The sequence below is a fragment of the Malaya genurostris genome, chromosome 1 (assembly GCF_030247185.1).
Source record: "Malaya genurostris strain Urasoe2022 chromosome 1, Malgen_1.1, whole genome shotgun sequence".
Classification (NCBI taxonomy): Eukaryota; Metazoa; Arthropoda; class Insecta; order Diptera; family Culicidae; genus Malaya; species Malaya genurostris.
This window is the reverse complement of record NC_080570.1, coordinates 5,826,577-5,843,398: the sequence shown is the minus strand read 5'-3', so window position 1 is coordinate 5,843,398 and position 16,822 is coordinate 5,826,577. Positions and strand designations below refer to the sequence as shown.

At 39.5% G+C, this 16,822-nt stretch overlaps 1 protein-coding gene across 7 annotated transcripts in view; it reads left to right on the top strand.

The window, feature by feature from the left end:
• Positions 1 to 16,745, top strand: part of LOC131431017 (uncharacterized) — a 278,009-nt gene extending 261,264 nt beyond the window's left edge. For 2 of the 7 annotated variants that reach the window (XM_058596452.1, XM_058596444.1), the window contains exons 12-14: positions 15,556 to 15,645; positions 15,697 to 15,901; positions 16,297 to 16,737. In XM_058596452.1, the coding sequence (XP_058452435.1) occupies positions 15,556 to 15,645; positions 15,697 to 15,901; positions 16,297 to 16,707 (706 nt within the window). In that variant the 3' untranslated portion in view covers positions 16,708 to 16,737. Of the gene's footprint in view, positions 1 to 15,555; positions 15,646 to 15,696; positions 15,902 to 16,296 lie in introns of all 7 variants that reach the window. The other 5 variants (XM_058596472.1, XM_058596462.1, XM_058596418.1 and 2 more) reach the window with 4 other exon arrangements.
• Positions 16,746 to 16,822: the final 77 nt, after the last annotated feature.

Sequence of the window (16,822 nt, the reverse complement as noted above, 5' to 3'; positions counted from 1 at the left end):
GACAAAACCTGTTTTAATCCACATAGTGGTGTAATGATGCCTTTCTCATATCAATCGTACTATCATATCAAAATATTTTGAAAGAATAACCGAAATCGGTTTGTTTTGACCGTCTATTGATAGAAGCTATCAATTGGAGAAGATTTGAGGTCAGATTCGGATTCCGGATTCCGTACGGGACCACGGGACCTTTCATTTGAACCTAAGTTTGTGAAAATCGGTCGCCCCATCTATGAGAAAAGTTAGAAAACATATTTTTATTTTTTGACCATTTTTCCCCATAACTCCAGAACCGGAAGTCAGATCCAAATGAAATTCAGAAATTTAGTATGGAACCTGAAGAGCTTTCATTTGAATCTAGGTTTGTGAAAATCGGTTCAGCCATCTTCGAAAAAAGTTGGTGCACTTATTTTCACCATTTTTTGCACATTTTACCCCATAATTCCGGAACCGAAAGTCGGATCCAAATAATATTCAGGAATTTTGTATGGGACAACAAGACCTTTTATTTGAAAAATGAAAGTGAAAATCGGTTCAGCCGTCTCCGAGAAAAGTTAGTGCAAAAAACCTGTTTTAATCCACCTAGTGGTGTAATGATGCCTTTCTCATATCAATCATACTATCATATATAATACTGTGGTATTCTTCAAAATAATTTTCTTCGATTCTTAAAAGAATAACCGAAATCGGTTTGTTTGACCGTCTACCGATAAAAACTATCAATTGGAGAAGATTTTAGGTCGATTTAGAAAACTGTTTACGGTTTTTCGCCTTTTTCAGTGATGCTATAAATTTTTTTTCACATTTTACCCTATATTTCCGGATCCGGAAGTCGGATCTGGAGAAAATTCTTAAATTACGTATGGGATCACAGGACCTTTCATTTAAACCTAAGTTTGTGAAAATCGGTCGCGCCATCTATGAGAAAAGTTAGAACACATATTTTCATTTTTTTTGCACATTTTACCCCATAACTCAGGAACCGGGAGTCGGATTCAAATAATATTCAGGAATTTTGTATGGCACCACAAGACTGTTCATTTGAATCTAAGTTTGTGAAAATCGGTTCAGCCATCTCCGAGAAAAGTTAGTGCAAAAAAAACGTTGCATACACACGCATACATTTTGCGTACTCGACGAACTGAGTCGAATGGTATATGCCCGGTTTTCTGTATGAGAAAGGCAAAACTTACATTCTGTCAGTTTAATGGTAAAATATCTCAAAACCAAAATTGCCACATTGCCCTTGTTTTAAATTTGCATTTCTACTCAGTACTCAAAAAGTGCAGTTTTGACTAGTGACCAGGTGACATATTGGGAAAAAAAAAACAACTTTAAAACTAGTTGTTTCGTTGCAATGCGAGAAATAGATGATTTAACCCGTAATAAACCGGGGGTACAAATCTCCGGGCGCAAATTTCCAAATAACTAGGAGAACGTGCCACTTGAGCCAATTAGTTCTTAATCCTGATTGTTTTACTCATTATTTCGGATTTTTCTATATAGATACAGCCGTTTTTAAAGTCTCAAAAAAGGATAGCTGCAGTGCTAATAAAAGTAATTTTCATTGATTTAAAATAAACGAAAATGATGAGAAATAAATGCCATTCTCAGCTCCGCTTGCAAATTATGAGAACGCGATGCATGGCCAGTCAACGATAAAAGCGGAATAGTAGTTTCAAAGTTGTGTTCTTTCTTTCATTAATGACAGAATCGAGAATCGATAATGACAGAAAATGATACACAACGATTTTTATCTGTTGGTGCATGTCTATAGTAGTTTTGGTTTTCAAAGAGGAGTATTACTATTACATCATGGATTACATGGACTCTTTCATTGAAAATGCGTGACAATGTTAAGCTCTTACTTTTTATCAATCACCAACGAGAGACGAGTTTACAGTTGAAAAATTACCCCATAAAAATGGGGACTAGAACCGGCAACTTACACCAATCCGTAAAACTGATCTGTCGTTAAGCTATTCTGAGAATGTGGAAGTCCACAGTTGAATAAGTAAAAGGAAATGTCGAACTCCTCTTTAAACTTAGGTTTCTCAATCGATGAAAACGTTTCACCTGTACTTTTAATACCCATACGTAAACTTTTTTTCTACACTGGAGAATTGTGACTTTACACTGTCATTGGTAAAAAAGATGTTGGCACTATCTTTCAGTCTAAATTCTCATTTTACGCACTTTTGTTTGCTAACACGGAATGATATTTTTACAAATTTATCTTCCTTATGGCGGTATAATATTAATCTTTGTCAACTCTCTATGAGAGATAATTTAAAAAAAAGACACCAGATTAATAATGCCAAAAAAGGAAAATTATCACCTAAGTATAGTTCGAACCAATCTCTTTCTACAATCTGTAGAACTGCTTCGCAATAGAGCTATTCTGGAATGTGAGCGGCCACACGTGGGAAAGTAACCTGACACGATAAGGTGACCATCTTGGTTTCTTCTAAGCTTGGTTCTTAGATTTCGTCTTTTAAATAATCTCCGCATACGAAGTCTTATAAAATTATAATTTAATTATTAAATCATTGAAAAGGACAAGAAGATCGCTTGAACCACCACATCACTTCGCTTTACAAGCGCATAAATTCGTATGAAAAATCGCAAAACTTCCTGAATCCCACAAAAAAAAACTCGTTTTTAGGGAAACCCTTGTACAAAATTTTATATCGATTTTTTCACAAAAATTTAAGACTCTATCGTGATAAACTTGGTACATTTTTTCATGCAAAGTACTGCCCATCGTAAACCGCTGTCTTGTCCCATGGTTTTGGCTCTTGATGAATTACGAATTACAAACACAATTTTTCGTTCGATAAATCCAATAAGCCAATCTTCGTCTGATGTAAAACGTGCTCATGTAAGAGCGCGCTGCTTTGATCGAAACAAGTGGTAGTCGGATGGTGCCAAGTATGGACTATATAGCGGTCGATGTCGAATTTTTTTTTATTAAAATAGTTTCTAACTCACTCACGAAACTACTAGCATTTCAGAACGCTATAAACCTCTTAATTCAAGCTGACAAAAAAAATCATAACTTATTATTAAGGAATTCCAGATTTTAACAGTAGAAAAGGCGGCATAGAAAGGATCAGAACTTTGTTCAATTTGAATGAAACTTGGCACACGTTTTCAGAATGACAATGGTATTTGACAGTGTGTATTTACTTTTAGAATGCTCAATACATTTCCTATAACTTCTTCTGGGACTTCATTTTTGTACAATTTACGGTTTCCGAGCTACCATGATTTGGAAATAAAGTGCATGCAAAGATACATTCGTCACCTTTCAAAAATCATTCTTCATCCATACAAAGCAAATGTTTTGTCATACTGAAAACGCATGCAAAGTTTCATCCGAATCGGAGTATAAGAAGTCTGATGATTTGCTAATCATTTCTGGAATTGCTCTATTCTACATAATAATTAGCTCTAAAACACTTAAAACTATGGAAAACTGTAAAAAAAATTGTGTAAAGGTTGTATATTTTTGTACAAGCATTATTTCTGTACAAACGTTTTCCTATTTTTCGAACTTCCTTTTTTCGAATTTGACATTTTTTAACTGTAAATGAAAGGTATTTAAAAATTCTACAATCTGGTATTTTAGTTTACCTTCTTATCTTCATCTTAGATTTCTTTTGGTAAACAAATTCTTTTGTAATTTGTACATAAAAAGAAAGCCATTTCGCCGAAAGTCGAAATTGTCATTCGGGCTTTCGGCGAAATGGCTTTCGGGGAAATGACCCTGATCCATCTGATACACAATTTCAATATTTTTCGCAAAACTCAGGGAAAACTTACATTCTGTCAGTTTAATGATAAAATATTTCGAAATCAAAAATTCACATTGCCGTCGCGAAAATAAGGTTATTGTTTTTTTTTGGTTCGAAGTAACAAATATTTTTGATGAAATTTGGAAGGAATTACTCATTTTGCTTACAATGAAAAATTCTTTTGACTTCTCCCTCCTTCGATTATGACTTATTTGAAGATCAGAAAACAAAAATCTAACTGGTTATTGTAAGGAATGAGTTTTTAAGATTATTTTATGATTCAGCAAAATTATCTTTTAGGCGAAATGACCCAAAAATTAAAATTGACTTTACCTTCACCAACTACTGAGAAATAGTATATTCGGCAATATGACATTTAAGGCATAATCTGTCGGTGAAATTACTGCAATTCGACTGGCAACACTGATTAATTTTTCATCAAAAATAAAAGTATATCGTAAATGCGTTGCTGTCCCAAATTTTTATGAGTAATTTACAAACTTTACAAACATTTTATTAGTGTCTATTGTTCTCGCGAACAGCCAAAAAAAAAACGACCGTATTGTTTTCCATGTTTGGAACTTTAAAACCGCTAGCCACAGCAGCCGCCATCCTCCGGTCAAATTTCAAACTTACTCGTGTAGCCTTACAGACGTAACGGACGAAGCAAAAAAAAACCATATCGACGACAACTGGTAGTGCCCATTTAAATAATTAAAAGCAAATAATAGCTAGCTAATAACAGTCGTACATTTTTTTTTTCTATCCATCGTCATCGCAGCAACCGCAGAGCGCGGCCTGCTGACGGAACTGCCGGAGTGACGGCGGAGAATGCCTTGGCAATGCGGCAGCAGCAGTAGGCGACGACTTTTGATTATCTCATGCCTTCTTTGGAATCGGATCGGATCGGAACGGTAGGTGCGCGCGATGGCGGTTGGTTGGTTGGTTGGTTTTTTCACTACACTATTTTTTTAATACTTCGCTGTCATGAAACGTCAACCTGATCCGTATCCGATGACCGCCCTTTTTTTCAACTCCCACAATGAACAGAGGGTACTGGGGGCTGCTCCGTTATTGCGACGAAACGCTGGAAACGATTTATTTTCGTATTTAAACTGTATTATGATTATTGCTATTTGCCTTAAATAGAGCGATCGCCTGTGGACGCTCGCAGAACTCTGAGCCTGAGTTCCTCGTTTCACATTGATGAATGATTGTCCCGAGTCTCACTGAAAGGGCGCCTTGCTTCGCCATGCGGTCGACTTTTCGCCATATTGAGTGCATTTTAAATTGGATTAAAGTGGAATGAACGAATCTGTCGAGAGACAAACCTGACTGCCTGCTTGCCTGCATGAAATAAAGCACCGTCCGTTTTGGAGTGCTGCCAAGGATGGGCGGCGGACGTGCGCAAAGATGACACTGGGCCTCGTTTCCGGAAAACCTTCAACGACTCACCACCACCACCACACAGTGGTCGGGGGGATGAAATTTGGTGGGCGAATTGCATCGACTCGGTCACACTTGCAGGGAAATGTCATATCCCATTGCAACGTTTACTGTCGGAACTAACCGAGGTCGGCGACCTGATCGGGCTAGCAGAAACCGTCCGGATGCTAGGCGAGAATTTCGTTGCAGATGGTGGATAACTGGTACGTATATGTACTGTCAGAACAGGCACCGTAACAAAACAGACGACGTGGTATTGGTTTGGTACAGGTATTGGCCGTGCAAAGTCTGCTGCGGTGATGTTGTTATTTGCGTGCAAACATCATGACAGCGGTAATGTGCGAACGAAACACGACACCACACAGGAGAGCAATGCGAAGGTCGCAGATATGCTGCTGGAGTCGCAAGAGAATTATTATTACACGGGATAGGGCTCAGGTGTTTCGCAACAGTCATGGAGTAAAAATCGGATCCTTGTTTGTAACGCATCGCGATGACTCAAGTCACTCAGCCCCGAAAGCATGTCATTCAACGGGCGACACGGCTTTTAGCGAAAAGAGGTGTCATCGCCGTGCCGCCAGTTTTCGTCCCGCCGGTTTTGTAAATAGTGCGAATTCCGAGGGTCAAACAAATACTGACTCGTGGGACCATCGTCCCACCACCTACAAACAACATCACATCCATCGGCTGGCACCCAACCAAACTGAACCGATCTGGGGGACACTGTGTCATCTGTTTCGGTCGGTGGTGATTCATCGCAACTCTATAATTAACCTTTCCTTTTGGTACAATTTGGTTAACACACTGGCACTACATCCGACGGACGCGTGGAAAATCCACTCGTTCTAACAAACGATGGCCATGACGTCACACATACAAACACACACACACACACACACACACACACACACACACACACACACACACACACACACACACACACACACGCCGTACAACCGATTAATCATCCCCGGTCATGGCCTGCTCAGTTCAATCTCGTTAGGATTTTCAAATAAATATTCTCACCTAACGCAACAACAAATGGCTGCTTTGTTTTCATTTCATTTCACAAATAAGCTGTCAAACGAAACGGGTTTGTCTATTGTGGTGAGAGGGTCATCATCTCGGAGTAGTTCCGAGCTATCAAAACGCCAATTTGTGAAACGATCCATCTGAAATTGAAACTTTGTTTTTAGTTCAGTTCTCCCGTACACTGGTTTCAGCTCCGTGCGGACAGGTTGGACAGAGAAATTAATTAGCTTTTCCTCTCTACACTTAACTTCAACCAGAGCGGTCGCTTCTGTCGGCTGATTTGTACCGCCCGATGCCGGAGGATACTTCTTTTTGGTGGTGATTGCCCTCAGGGCGAACCTCAATTTCAGTTCCAAACAAGAAGGAAAACATCAGCTTGCTGATGAGGGCTTGTTGAAACGGATTCGGTTAATTTCAGATCTTTGGAAAACAATGGTAATTACATTAAAAGTATTTTCAACGATTTCGGGTTTGTGTAGACACTTTGGTAAATAAATCAAGTTTTCCGTACTTGCGATCCGTTTAGATCATAACAATTTAGAAGATTGAACAAACAGACTGAAAAAATTGATGAATGAAATAGCAAAAATGAAAGCTTGCGAAAAAATACGGCAGAGGCGAAACTATTTCCGGCAGCTTTTCTCAACTGGAGTAATTTAGTGTGAAAATGATGATTCCGACAAAACAAATAAACATAACAGTTCGGCTGAAAAGTTCGTATCGTTTAATAGAAACACACATTTTTTTGCCAAAATTCGTTTTTATTATTCAACATAATTGACATCAGAGGCGATACAGCGATTATAGCGATCTTCCAACTTTTCGATACCATTTTTGTAGTACGATTTGTCCTTTGCCTCAAAATATGCCTCAGTTTCAGCGATTACCTCTTCATTGCTTCTAATTTTTTTACCAGCGAGCATTCTCTGTAGGTCTGAGAACAGGAAAAAGTCACTGGGGGCCAAATCTGGAGAATACGGTGGATGAGGGAGCAATTCGAAGCCCAATTCGTTCAATTTCAGCATGGTTTTCATCGACTTGTGACACGGTGCATTGTCTTGATGAAACAAAACTTTTTTCTTCTTCAAATGAGGCCGTTTTTTTGAAATTTCGTCCTTCAAACGCTCTAATAACGCTATATAATAGTCACTGTTGATGGTTTTTCCCTTTTCAAGGTAGTCGATGAAAATTATACCATGCGAATCCCAAAATACAGACGCCATAACCTTACCGGCCGATTGTTGAGTCTTTCCACTCAACTGACTGTCGATTGGACTCCGGAGTGAAGTGATGGAGCCATGTTTCGTCCATTGTTATATATCGACGAAAAAAATCGGTTTTATTTCAATATAACAGCTCCAAACACTGCTCAGAATCATCAATTCGTTGTTGTTTTTGATCGATTGTGAGCTCACGCGGCACCCATTTTGCACAAAGCTTTCTCATATCCAAATATTCGTGAATAATATGTCCAACACGTTCCTTTGATATCTTTAGGGTGTCAGCTATCTCGATCAACTTCACTTTACGGTCATTGGAAATCATTTTGTGGTTTTTTTTCACGTTTTCATCGGTAACAGCCTCTTTTGGACGTCCACTGCGTTCATCGTCTTCGGTGCTCATATGACCAGTACGAAATTTTGCAAACCACTTACGACGAATTGTTGCTTCGCCCGGTGCAGAGTCTGGATAACACTCATCAAGCCATTTTTTGGTATCGGCGGCACTTTTTTCCATCAAAAAGTAGTGTTTCATCAACACACGAAATTCCTTTTTTTCCATTTTTTTCACAATAACAAAAGTAGCTTCACTCAAAATGCAATATCTCAAAAACTAATAATCAGACAGCTGTCAAATTTATACACGTATCTTTTGAAGGTTGGTACTAACTAAAAATGGTATGGATTCAATTCTAGTGGCGCCCTCTCATAGAAACGATACGAACTTTTCAGCCGATCTGTTATTTGTGTTTATACGTTATCCGGTTTTGTCTCTGACATTACTCAGCTGCCGGTTTTTTTTCTCAAAATTTGAAGACAAACACGAGAATTGGTCCTAAGTGCAAATGACAGTTTCTCTTTGTTTACTTTCTCTTTCGAGTATTACGGTCCAATCAGCAATCTTCCCATCTAACACTTCACATAGGATTATAGCAAAAACCATCAACTTTCAATATGCACTGTAGAATTTGTTGGAAACTACTGGAATTTGCCGTAATAATTGAAAGAGAAAGTAAACCAAGAGAAACTGTCACTTGCACTTGGGACCTTTTGTAATGTTCATCGAGATTTGTCCTACATCGAGTTGTCCTCTTTGTTCGTAAAAAACAGCATTCGTACTAAGATAACTCCATAGAAAAAAAAAACTCGTTTTATCACCATTGTGTAGGTTTGATTGTTCTACTGTAGACGCTGTATTATTTTTAAGTAAACAAAATTTTTGTTGTAATACTCAACTGAAAACTCCTCAGCAAAAAAAAAAACAAGCTTTTACACCCACTCCTTGCAGAGGGGGAGGATCAATCGATGACCATGATCGTGCCGGATTCATGGCAGGAAGGCCCACGGACTTCGTTTTAGGGGAGGTCGTTAAGCTTCGAAACAAAAACCACTAAACCTGCCCTGACCGGTTGGATTTGTAGTGCGTCACAAATTGCACTCGCGGTTGGAGGAGGTGTGCAAATTCCAAACGGAATTTATTTATTTACACTCGGTAAGATGCAGGTAGTTGTTGGGAGAGGACATGAGGGGGGTGGGGCAAATCGTATCGAATTCAGATCGAACCGAACTTGTTTGAAATGCCTGAAATGAAAAGGTGGTAAAGTGCATCGCAGACGGTAAACATTTGTTTTTTTTATTGTTGTTTTAAAAACGAGTAAGCAAAAATAACGAGTCGCGTTCTGAAGAATGTAGATTTTTTTTGTGCTTGATTCGATCGTAGGAGGCGGCGAACGGGGTTCAAAGTTTTGGATTGTATTCGGTTCGTTAATTTATCGTGGGTTCTCAACCCGACTAAATAGAATTGTCACTGTCATTTGCAATCAGGAAAATCCTATAAACATTTACACAGTTGATGATGGTGTCAAGCTTAGACGTGGGAGTGTCCGTCAGCTTTTTGGATTGGTTTACCGTTGCCACAACCCACTCTGACCCTGTGACTTCGGTGATTGATTTTTGATTTAATTGATTACATTTCAAAATTAAGTGGAGTACTCTATACCGGTTTTAAAAAAGTTAATAGGATCTCAACTTACTTTTAGTTTAAAAAAATAATCAATGTATCGTGACCGCCTACTAATCTTACTTAAATACTACCACATCAAAGTCAATTACTTGCCACTTGATCGGGGCTCTTCTGTTTTGCCGGCTCGCGTCAAGTTGCTCAACTAGCATGCGATGGTTCTGCTTTAAAATCGCCATTTATCGCTGTGATACACCGAAACAAAAACATACATTTTTTTTCATTACTTTTCAATAAAACATTTTTCGCGGTATCATCGTGAGACCATGAAGGTTGTTTTTTTCATGAATCAGGGCTAACCCTTTCGCAACGATTCGCTGTTATCTAGCTCAAGATATATAAGTAAGAAAAGCCTGAAAATCGAAAGGATAGTACGCATAATATGCACTTTGAGAGCGGATAGGTCTGAGATATACTCGGGAGACCCTGATTTGGCATCGTGGGATGAGCGAACTATTTGATGATGGCATATTAATGCTCGGATCTGGCAATTTTGAAGTGGGCTGTAAAAGATTATCGGCCGGTCAATTGGCCATCGTTCATAATTTATGTGATTACCTCTCCTGCCGTCCTAAGTAGGCTATTGTTGGCCAACCGGTAATTACGGAATGGAATTATGGTTGAAGGACCGAGGAGGAGGAGAAGGCGGCCGATGCGAATCGACAGCTGCTGCCAATCCGACACAAAATTGCGTTGTTTTTTATTCAGTTTGCCAGCACGGGATTGCACCTGAGTAGGCGTCGGAAATTCGCATCCGAGAACCGTGCGCGGCCTCCTTGGATCGGAATTTTTCTCGCGTTTTATGAATGAACCAATGTGTGGGCTGCAAAAAATAAAAAACGGAATAATTTATGCCTGTGAAAACCAATCTGAGCTCACGTTTGGCTTGGTGTCCAATGCCAAGGTTCCGTGGACGATCGGAAGTTTACTCATCATCAGGGCCTAGGGTTCGGATTCTCTCCTAATCCGATGGTAATAAGATAAATGTCAGTCGTCCACTGAGGATGGTGCATATCATGTTCCAGCGGATTCGAACGATCAAGTCTCATTAAACCGAGAAGGAGAAGGCAGGCAGGCGCCAATAGCGCAAAAGCAGTGCGGTCAGTGTGCGGTTCGTACCGATCAGGTATTTTACTGACTGGTATTACCAAATTTGGTATCCTGGCGGAGGTCGCAGCACTGTTGCTTTTGCTATTGCTGTTTGCTACGGCGGCGAGGGTTGCTTGGATAGGCATATCAACCTTCTCCCTCCGATTGCCATTGTAATCTAATCGAGGCAAACTGCGAAGCGCACAATGATCCCGTTCAAGGCCTGCTTGGTGCTTGGAGTGTTTGTGTGTTTTCGAGTGACGCGGTCTGCCCTCGTGCGGAGGTACTTGAAGATGGTTCGAAACAGTTAGTAGGTCTCTAGGTCTATGCACTCCGAGCTGGGTTTTTCTAATTCGCTTATTTGAATCTGCTTTACGTTTTGGTAATTTCCAATCCACTAAACCCTTTTTGGTCGATGAGATAATAATGGGATTGGAAGGTGTAAAACTAATATCATTATTCTCGTTACAAATATGGTTTGAAGAGCTCAGTTTCCTGTCAAATAAAAACACCAAAGGCCCGAATGAACCTTCACTCTTTCAATACCGTGTCTTTGAGCCAGATGCTTATCATTTCACATTGACTTGTTGAACAAACATCTTTGCTCTTTACTAGCTTAGTATCTTTGAAGTACTGCGCAGTCTAGACTGCATAGAGTACTCGATTTTATACTAGTTTTTAGATTCTTAGAATGGTTGGATTTATTCACTTCTTGAATTTCTTAAACTCTGAGAATTTTTGGACGCTTGGACTTCTAAAAATTTTCTAAAAATTCTAAAATCTTACTTTTGCTAATTTAGATTTTCTAATTCTCATTCCCTTAATATAATAAGATATTTGTTGAAATGACTATTTTTAGTGGAATTCACCAATTAAACGTGCTGTCATTTCTTAGCTAAGGCGCACTTCATTTCCATTCAACTAATTTTTTAGTTGAATTAGAGAAATAAAACGTTGTTTTCAACCAACATAAATGGTTGAATTGGTTTCTGCCATTTGCAGCTATATGGCGCTCTGTCACCGAAAAAACGTTAACACCGTAATGACTACTAGCCACTAGATGGCACAATACTACCGAAAAAAAATTCAGTCGCGGTTGTCTTTTCTATATTGGCAGGCAGTATAAATATGATGTTGTAGTGGAGAAAAAGACATGATTCGTGAAACTTTTTTGAAAATTTTTCTTCTAAATCGCTTTTGCCTTTCTCATATATAAAGGCTATGCAATCACTGTGAAAATCGACTTTTTAACCGAAGCCCGGAGGGCCGAATGTCATATACCATTCGACTCAGCTCGACGAACTGAGCAAATGTCTGTGTGTGTGTGTCCGTCCGTGTGTGTGTGTATGTGTGTGTATGTAACAAAAATATGCACTCACTTTTCTCAGAGATGGCCAAACCGATTTTCCCAAAAAAGATTCAAATGAAAGGTCTCATAGTCCCATAGCCTGCTATTGAATTTCATTTCGATCCGACTTCCGGTTCCGGAGATATAGGATGATATGTACCAAAAAAGTGAAAAAAATATGCACTCACTTTTTTCAGAGATGGCTGAACCGATTTTCACAAACTAAGATTCAAATAAAAGGTATTATGATCCCATAGCTTGCTATTGAATTTCGTTTCAATGTGACTTCCGGTTCCGGAGTTATATGGTAATATGTGAAAATTTGAGAATAAGTTTACACTCAATTATCTCTGGAACAACTCGACCGATTTTCGCAAACTTAGATTCAAATGAAAGGTCTTATAATATCCTAAATATTTGTGGAACATTTTATCTGGATCCGACTTCCGGTTCCGGAACTAAAGCGTGATAAGTGGAAAATTACCAATTTTATTAGTATTTTTCCACGAACGATGGCTAAAAACAGGTACAAATCCCATAAAACTGTCTGATAAATTCTTCTAGTTTGCAGAGCGTGTTAGTTTGTGGGCATGAAAACTTAATTCGGCACTACTGGTCCCCTCTTTTCCTGTTCCGAGAGCACCGAAAGTGGGGAAGAAAAACTCCTAAAACTAAATTAACTTCGATTTTTCTGCGATGCTTGAACCGATTTTCACAAATCTTGATTTGAATTGAAGTTCATACTGTCTTTAATCCTACTGTGAAATTTCATCCGGATCCGACTTCCGGTTCCGCAGTTACAGAGCGATGATTGCCAAAGTTTTCAAATCGCCATATAGAGTGACAATATGTACAACACCGAAAGAAGAAGAAAACACAAAACGAACAAGGCGTGCTTACGTACACGTTGTGTAGTGATGTCAATAATAATAATAACAATCCTACTACATGTTTCATGCTGCTGATTCATGCTGTTTAGCACGCAGTTATAACAGAAACGCAGGTTCGTTTCGTTAGATTTAGTTTAATTGGTTTAAACGAAATAGAGCATGAGATAGTAAGTATAAGTTTAACTACGTTCAAAACTGTTCCAATTTGTAGGTCATATTTGTTGGTAGCAAACGAACCAACTTCGGCTATTCCGTTCATCTGAATCCGGTTTCGGGAGAATTGGAAATTGTGATTAGAAACTGCAAAAAGGATCTCACTCACTTTTCTTGGAGATGGCCGAATCGATTTTCACAAACTTATAGGTTCAAAAGAAAAGTCTTACAGTTTCATACGGAATTCCTTAATTTGTTGTGGATACTACTTTCGGTTCCGGAACTACAGGTTAAACAAGATTTATAGAGTTTGTGAGATTAGATCCGAACAAATTATCCTATTCCTATCCAATAAACAGTTGTTTTTGCGAATTTCACGATTATATTAGTGATGTAATGAGTAATATGAGAAAGGCATCATTACACCACTAGGTGGATTAAAATAGGTTTTTTTTCATTCGACTTCGTGAAATCGACTCACTTACTGAAAACTTTGAGCACACTTTGAGTGCAATATTCGAAACTCACTTAACTGTTCCACTTAAAAACATTATTACGCACAATCGCTTCAAAAGCGCACCAATTGTGAATAAATACACTTTCCACTAAGAGTTTACGGCATTTTTACATATCGGTTTAGAAATTTATATATGGATATATCGTAACACATGCGAAAAACATCAAAACAATTTGCAAGCAGTTTCAATAAGACTGTCCTTTTTAGCTTTTACTTTGACACTTCTCATGAGTTTTTGGTTAATAAGCTTGTTAATAAAACCAATTTCATTTTTGTTTTCTTTGTGCTGTCCTTCAGCAATGATAGTGATAGATAAATAAAAACAAATTTTCTGATTTTAATAACAAAATTAGCTGTCAATGAGAATTTCGTGTTGGATTGAAATATTGCTGGTTTGTGTCCAGAATATTCGCCAACTAAACACATTCCTAAAAATAAGAGTTTTTTTAGCAAAGTAAAATCTCAATTTTCAATTTCATAAATATTTTGGAAATTTTGTTGTTAAAATCAACTAATTCAAAACCAGTAATACAAATTAGGCGCAGAGCTAATTTCGGTCGTTCCGTGTACAATCCTATTATAACAGAAAATTCTTCCAGATTGGGATGTTGAACAAAGAAACTTCATGAGCGATACTTGATTATGTGAACTGTACGAAAATATCAATGGTCTTAAGTGGCTTCCTCGAGCCTTCAATTCTTAGATCTTAGGTTGTTGGTTCGAGTAATTAAAATTTGTAATTTACAAGTTAGAAAATTTTCCCGAACCACCTTCCGAATGATGCTGCCAGTAGTTGGAAATAGAAGCAACCATTATTAATAGTGCAATAACAACATAGATCTCGTCGGACAGCTCAAAACAAACACATTACTTTACACACTTCGGGACAGTAAAACATGTGTTGTTCATTAACATTCATCGTCGTTACCGCCACCAGGGGAGAGCAGGAGGCAGAAGCAGAACAATAATTCACTCACGCACCGAGTCGGATCACCGTCGTCAAGGTCAGGGGCAAGGCAGCCGCATATCCGAATATCCGAATATCTTTGAAAGCTGCCGCTGAATTGTGTTTTTTTGCTCTACCTCATCAGCTTCTTTTACGTGTATTATAGAACACGCGTCAGCTCACCAACCAGAATACTAAAAATACTCTCCTCGAAATAGAAAATCGAAGGTGATGACGACGGAGGACTATGAGAAAGAAAATAACCTCCAAATCTGGCCGTTCCAATCGCCACTGTTCGTCCATCCATCCATCCTTCCATGACAACGGAATTGTTTTTTTTTGGTTTTCGTTATCGGCCTACTATGCGCGGGACTGGATTTGTCGGTCGATTTTGCTATGCTAGCAAGTTGGAGTCTGAAATAAAAAAGCTACTTCGATCAATTCGAAGTCTTCCAACGCAACAGAATCGGAAACAGTTCTATTAGTTTAGTACTCCATCTTGGTTTGGAAATGTTTAGACTTACGCAATGGAAAACTGTCAAACGGGATCAAAGTAGTCGGGTGCCTCGCAGGAAAGGTCACTGACAGAAAGGTACGACTTTCGAACATAATTCCAACCACAAAATCGTTCGAATATATCACCGCGATTGGCCGGCCCCAGCGGTGAAATAAATTTCAATGCTACTTTTTTTTACTGGCCACAACGACGCTCTGTTCGAAAACAGAAAAGCGGGGGCGCCGAATTTACGACATTATTCTGCTATGATCCAATCGAGTGTAATTGAATGATTGGGACAGGTTCTCGGCAGGGAAGTTAAGGGGGGAGGGGGGGGGGGGGGGGGGGGGAAGCTTGACACGGCGTAGTCCGTAGTCGCCGTTTCGCAAAATGCGTGGTAACCCGTCTCGGAACTTGATCCACACACACACACACACACACGGTGGCGAGTGGCGACAGTTTGTTGTGACAAAAACAAACACAAGAAAAAAGAATTTAAACTTTAGCTCAGTGGCGCCGAATTAAGTGGGACGCAAATCATATCCGTGTGAAGTGGTGATGGTCATTTTCTAACAGGTCTCTCTTTTATTTTTTTTTGCAGAATCTCCGGCCAAACATGGCTTCAACTTCAACAGCAGAAACTACGTGCCAGAAAGGAACAACAGAAACGAGAACATTCAAACAGTTTTAGGTAAGTGGCGGCACTCTTCGGTCGGTCGGATTTTTTCACCCCTCAATACAGTTACAGTTATGGCAGCCCTGCATTCCCCACCGCTGACAACTCGCTGTACAACAGTCAAACCACGCACCGACGCAGCCAGACGCTGTCACCGGTTCGCAACGAACGCAGCTATCACACGCTGACCACGACCCGGACGCACTCCAACGAGCGGCCGTTTGTTGCCGTTAAACGGGCCCACGAAAACGCCAAGATGCAAACGATCGGTGTAAGTTGCTAGCATTTGAAAAAAAAAATATTTTTGAACGATCTTTACAAAGTAGTTTGCACTTGACTTGCTACTGCCAACTGGTGGAATGTCAGTAGATTAGCATTTTTTTTCTTGTAAATTTTGGCGGGAATTTGCATCAAAATTGTACAGTTAATTGCATTTGCATTCTGCACCGTTAGTAGTTCCTCGGGCGTACGGGAAGTGTGCTGTCAGTTTAAAATTTGAAACTACACACAACACCACTTCCCCTGCGCTTCTGGATCTTGATTACGTAGATTTTAGTACATTTCCGTCATACGTCGTTTTTTTGCCTGCATTTCATTTATTTTATATATACGCATCATTCGCACGCAACCCATCAAAAAAACCTCCCCTTCCCGCACCGCCCGTAGTCTGCACCGTTATCCGTTTTGAATGCCTCACCGCACGGTCATATCGCACAAATCCAACGCCAGCAGACGGCGTCACCTTCGCCATCCGTGGTTTCCACCCCAACAACAACCATGGATTGCTATGATCATTCTCAACCACATCATCAACAACAACATCGGCAGTACACCGTTAACAGTAGCAATAGTGTCACTAGTAGCAGCAGTAACATCAACAACGGGGGACATGGCGGTCAAAAATCACTCCTGAATGGTGGGAGTCCCGTCGTCAGCCAGAGCCAGGTCCAGAATGGGTTGCTCTCGCTGGCCGACCATGAACACTCGACGCCGAAGCACGGACAGGCGAGATTGGTAGGTTTTACGATGCTTTTTTTTGTTTGGTTTTTACCCTATACTAGCCCTAACCGAAAGTGACAGGTTTGTCTTATGGTGGATAGTAACTGTACGTGTGTGTGTGTGCGTGTGAGCTCGAGTGTTTTTTTTTAATTTCATTAACGTCATTTACATTGCATTGTGTTTTGTGTTTATT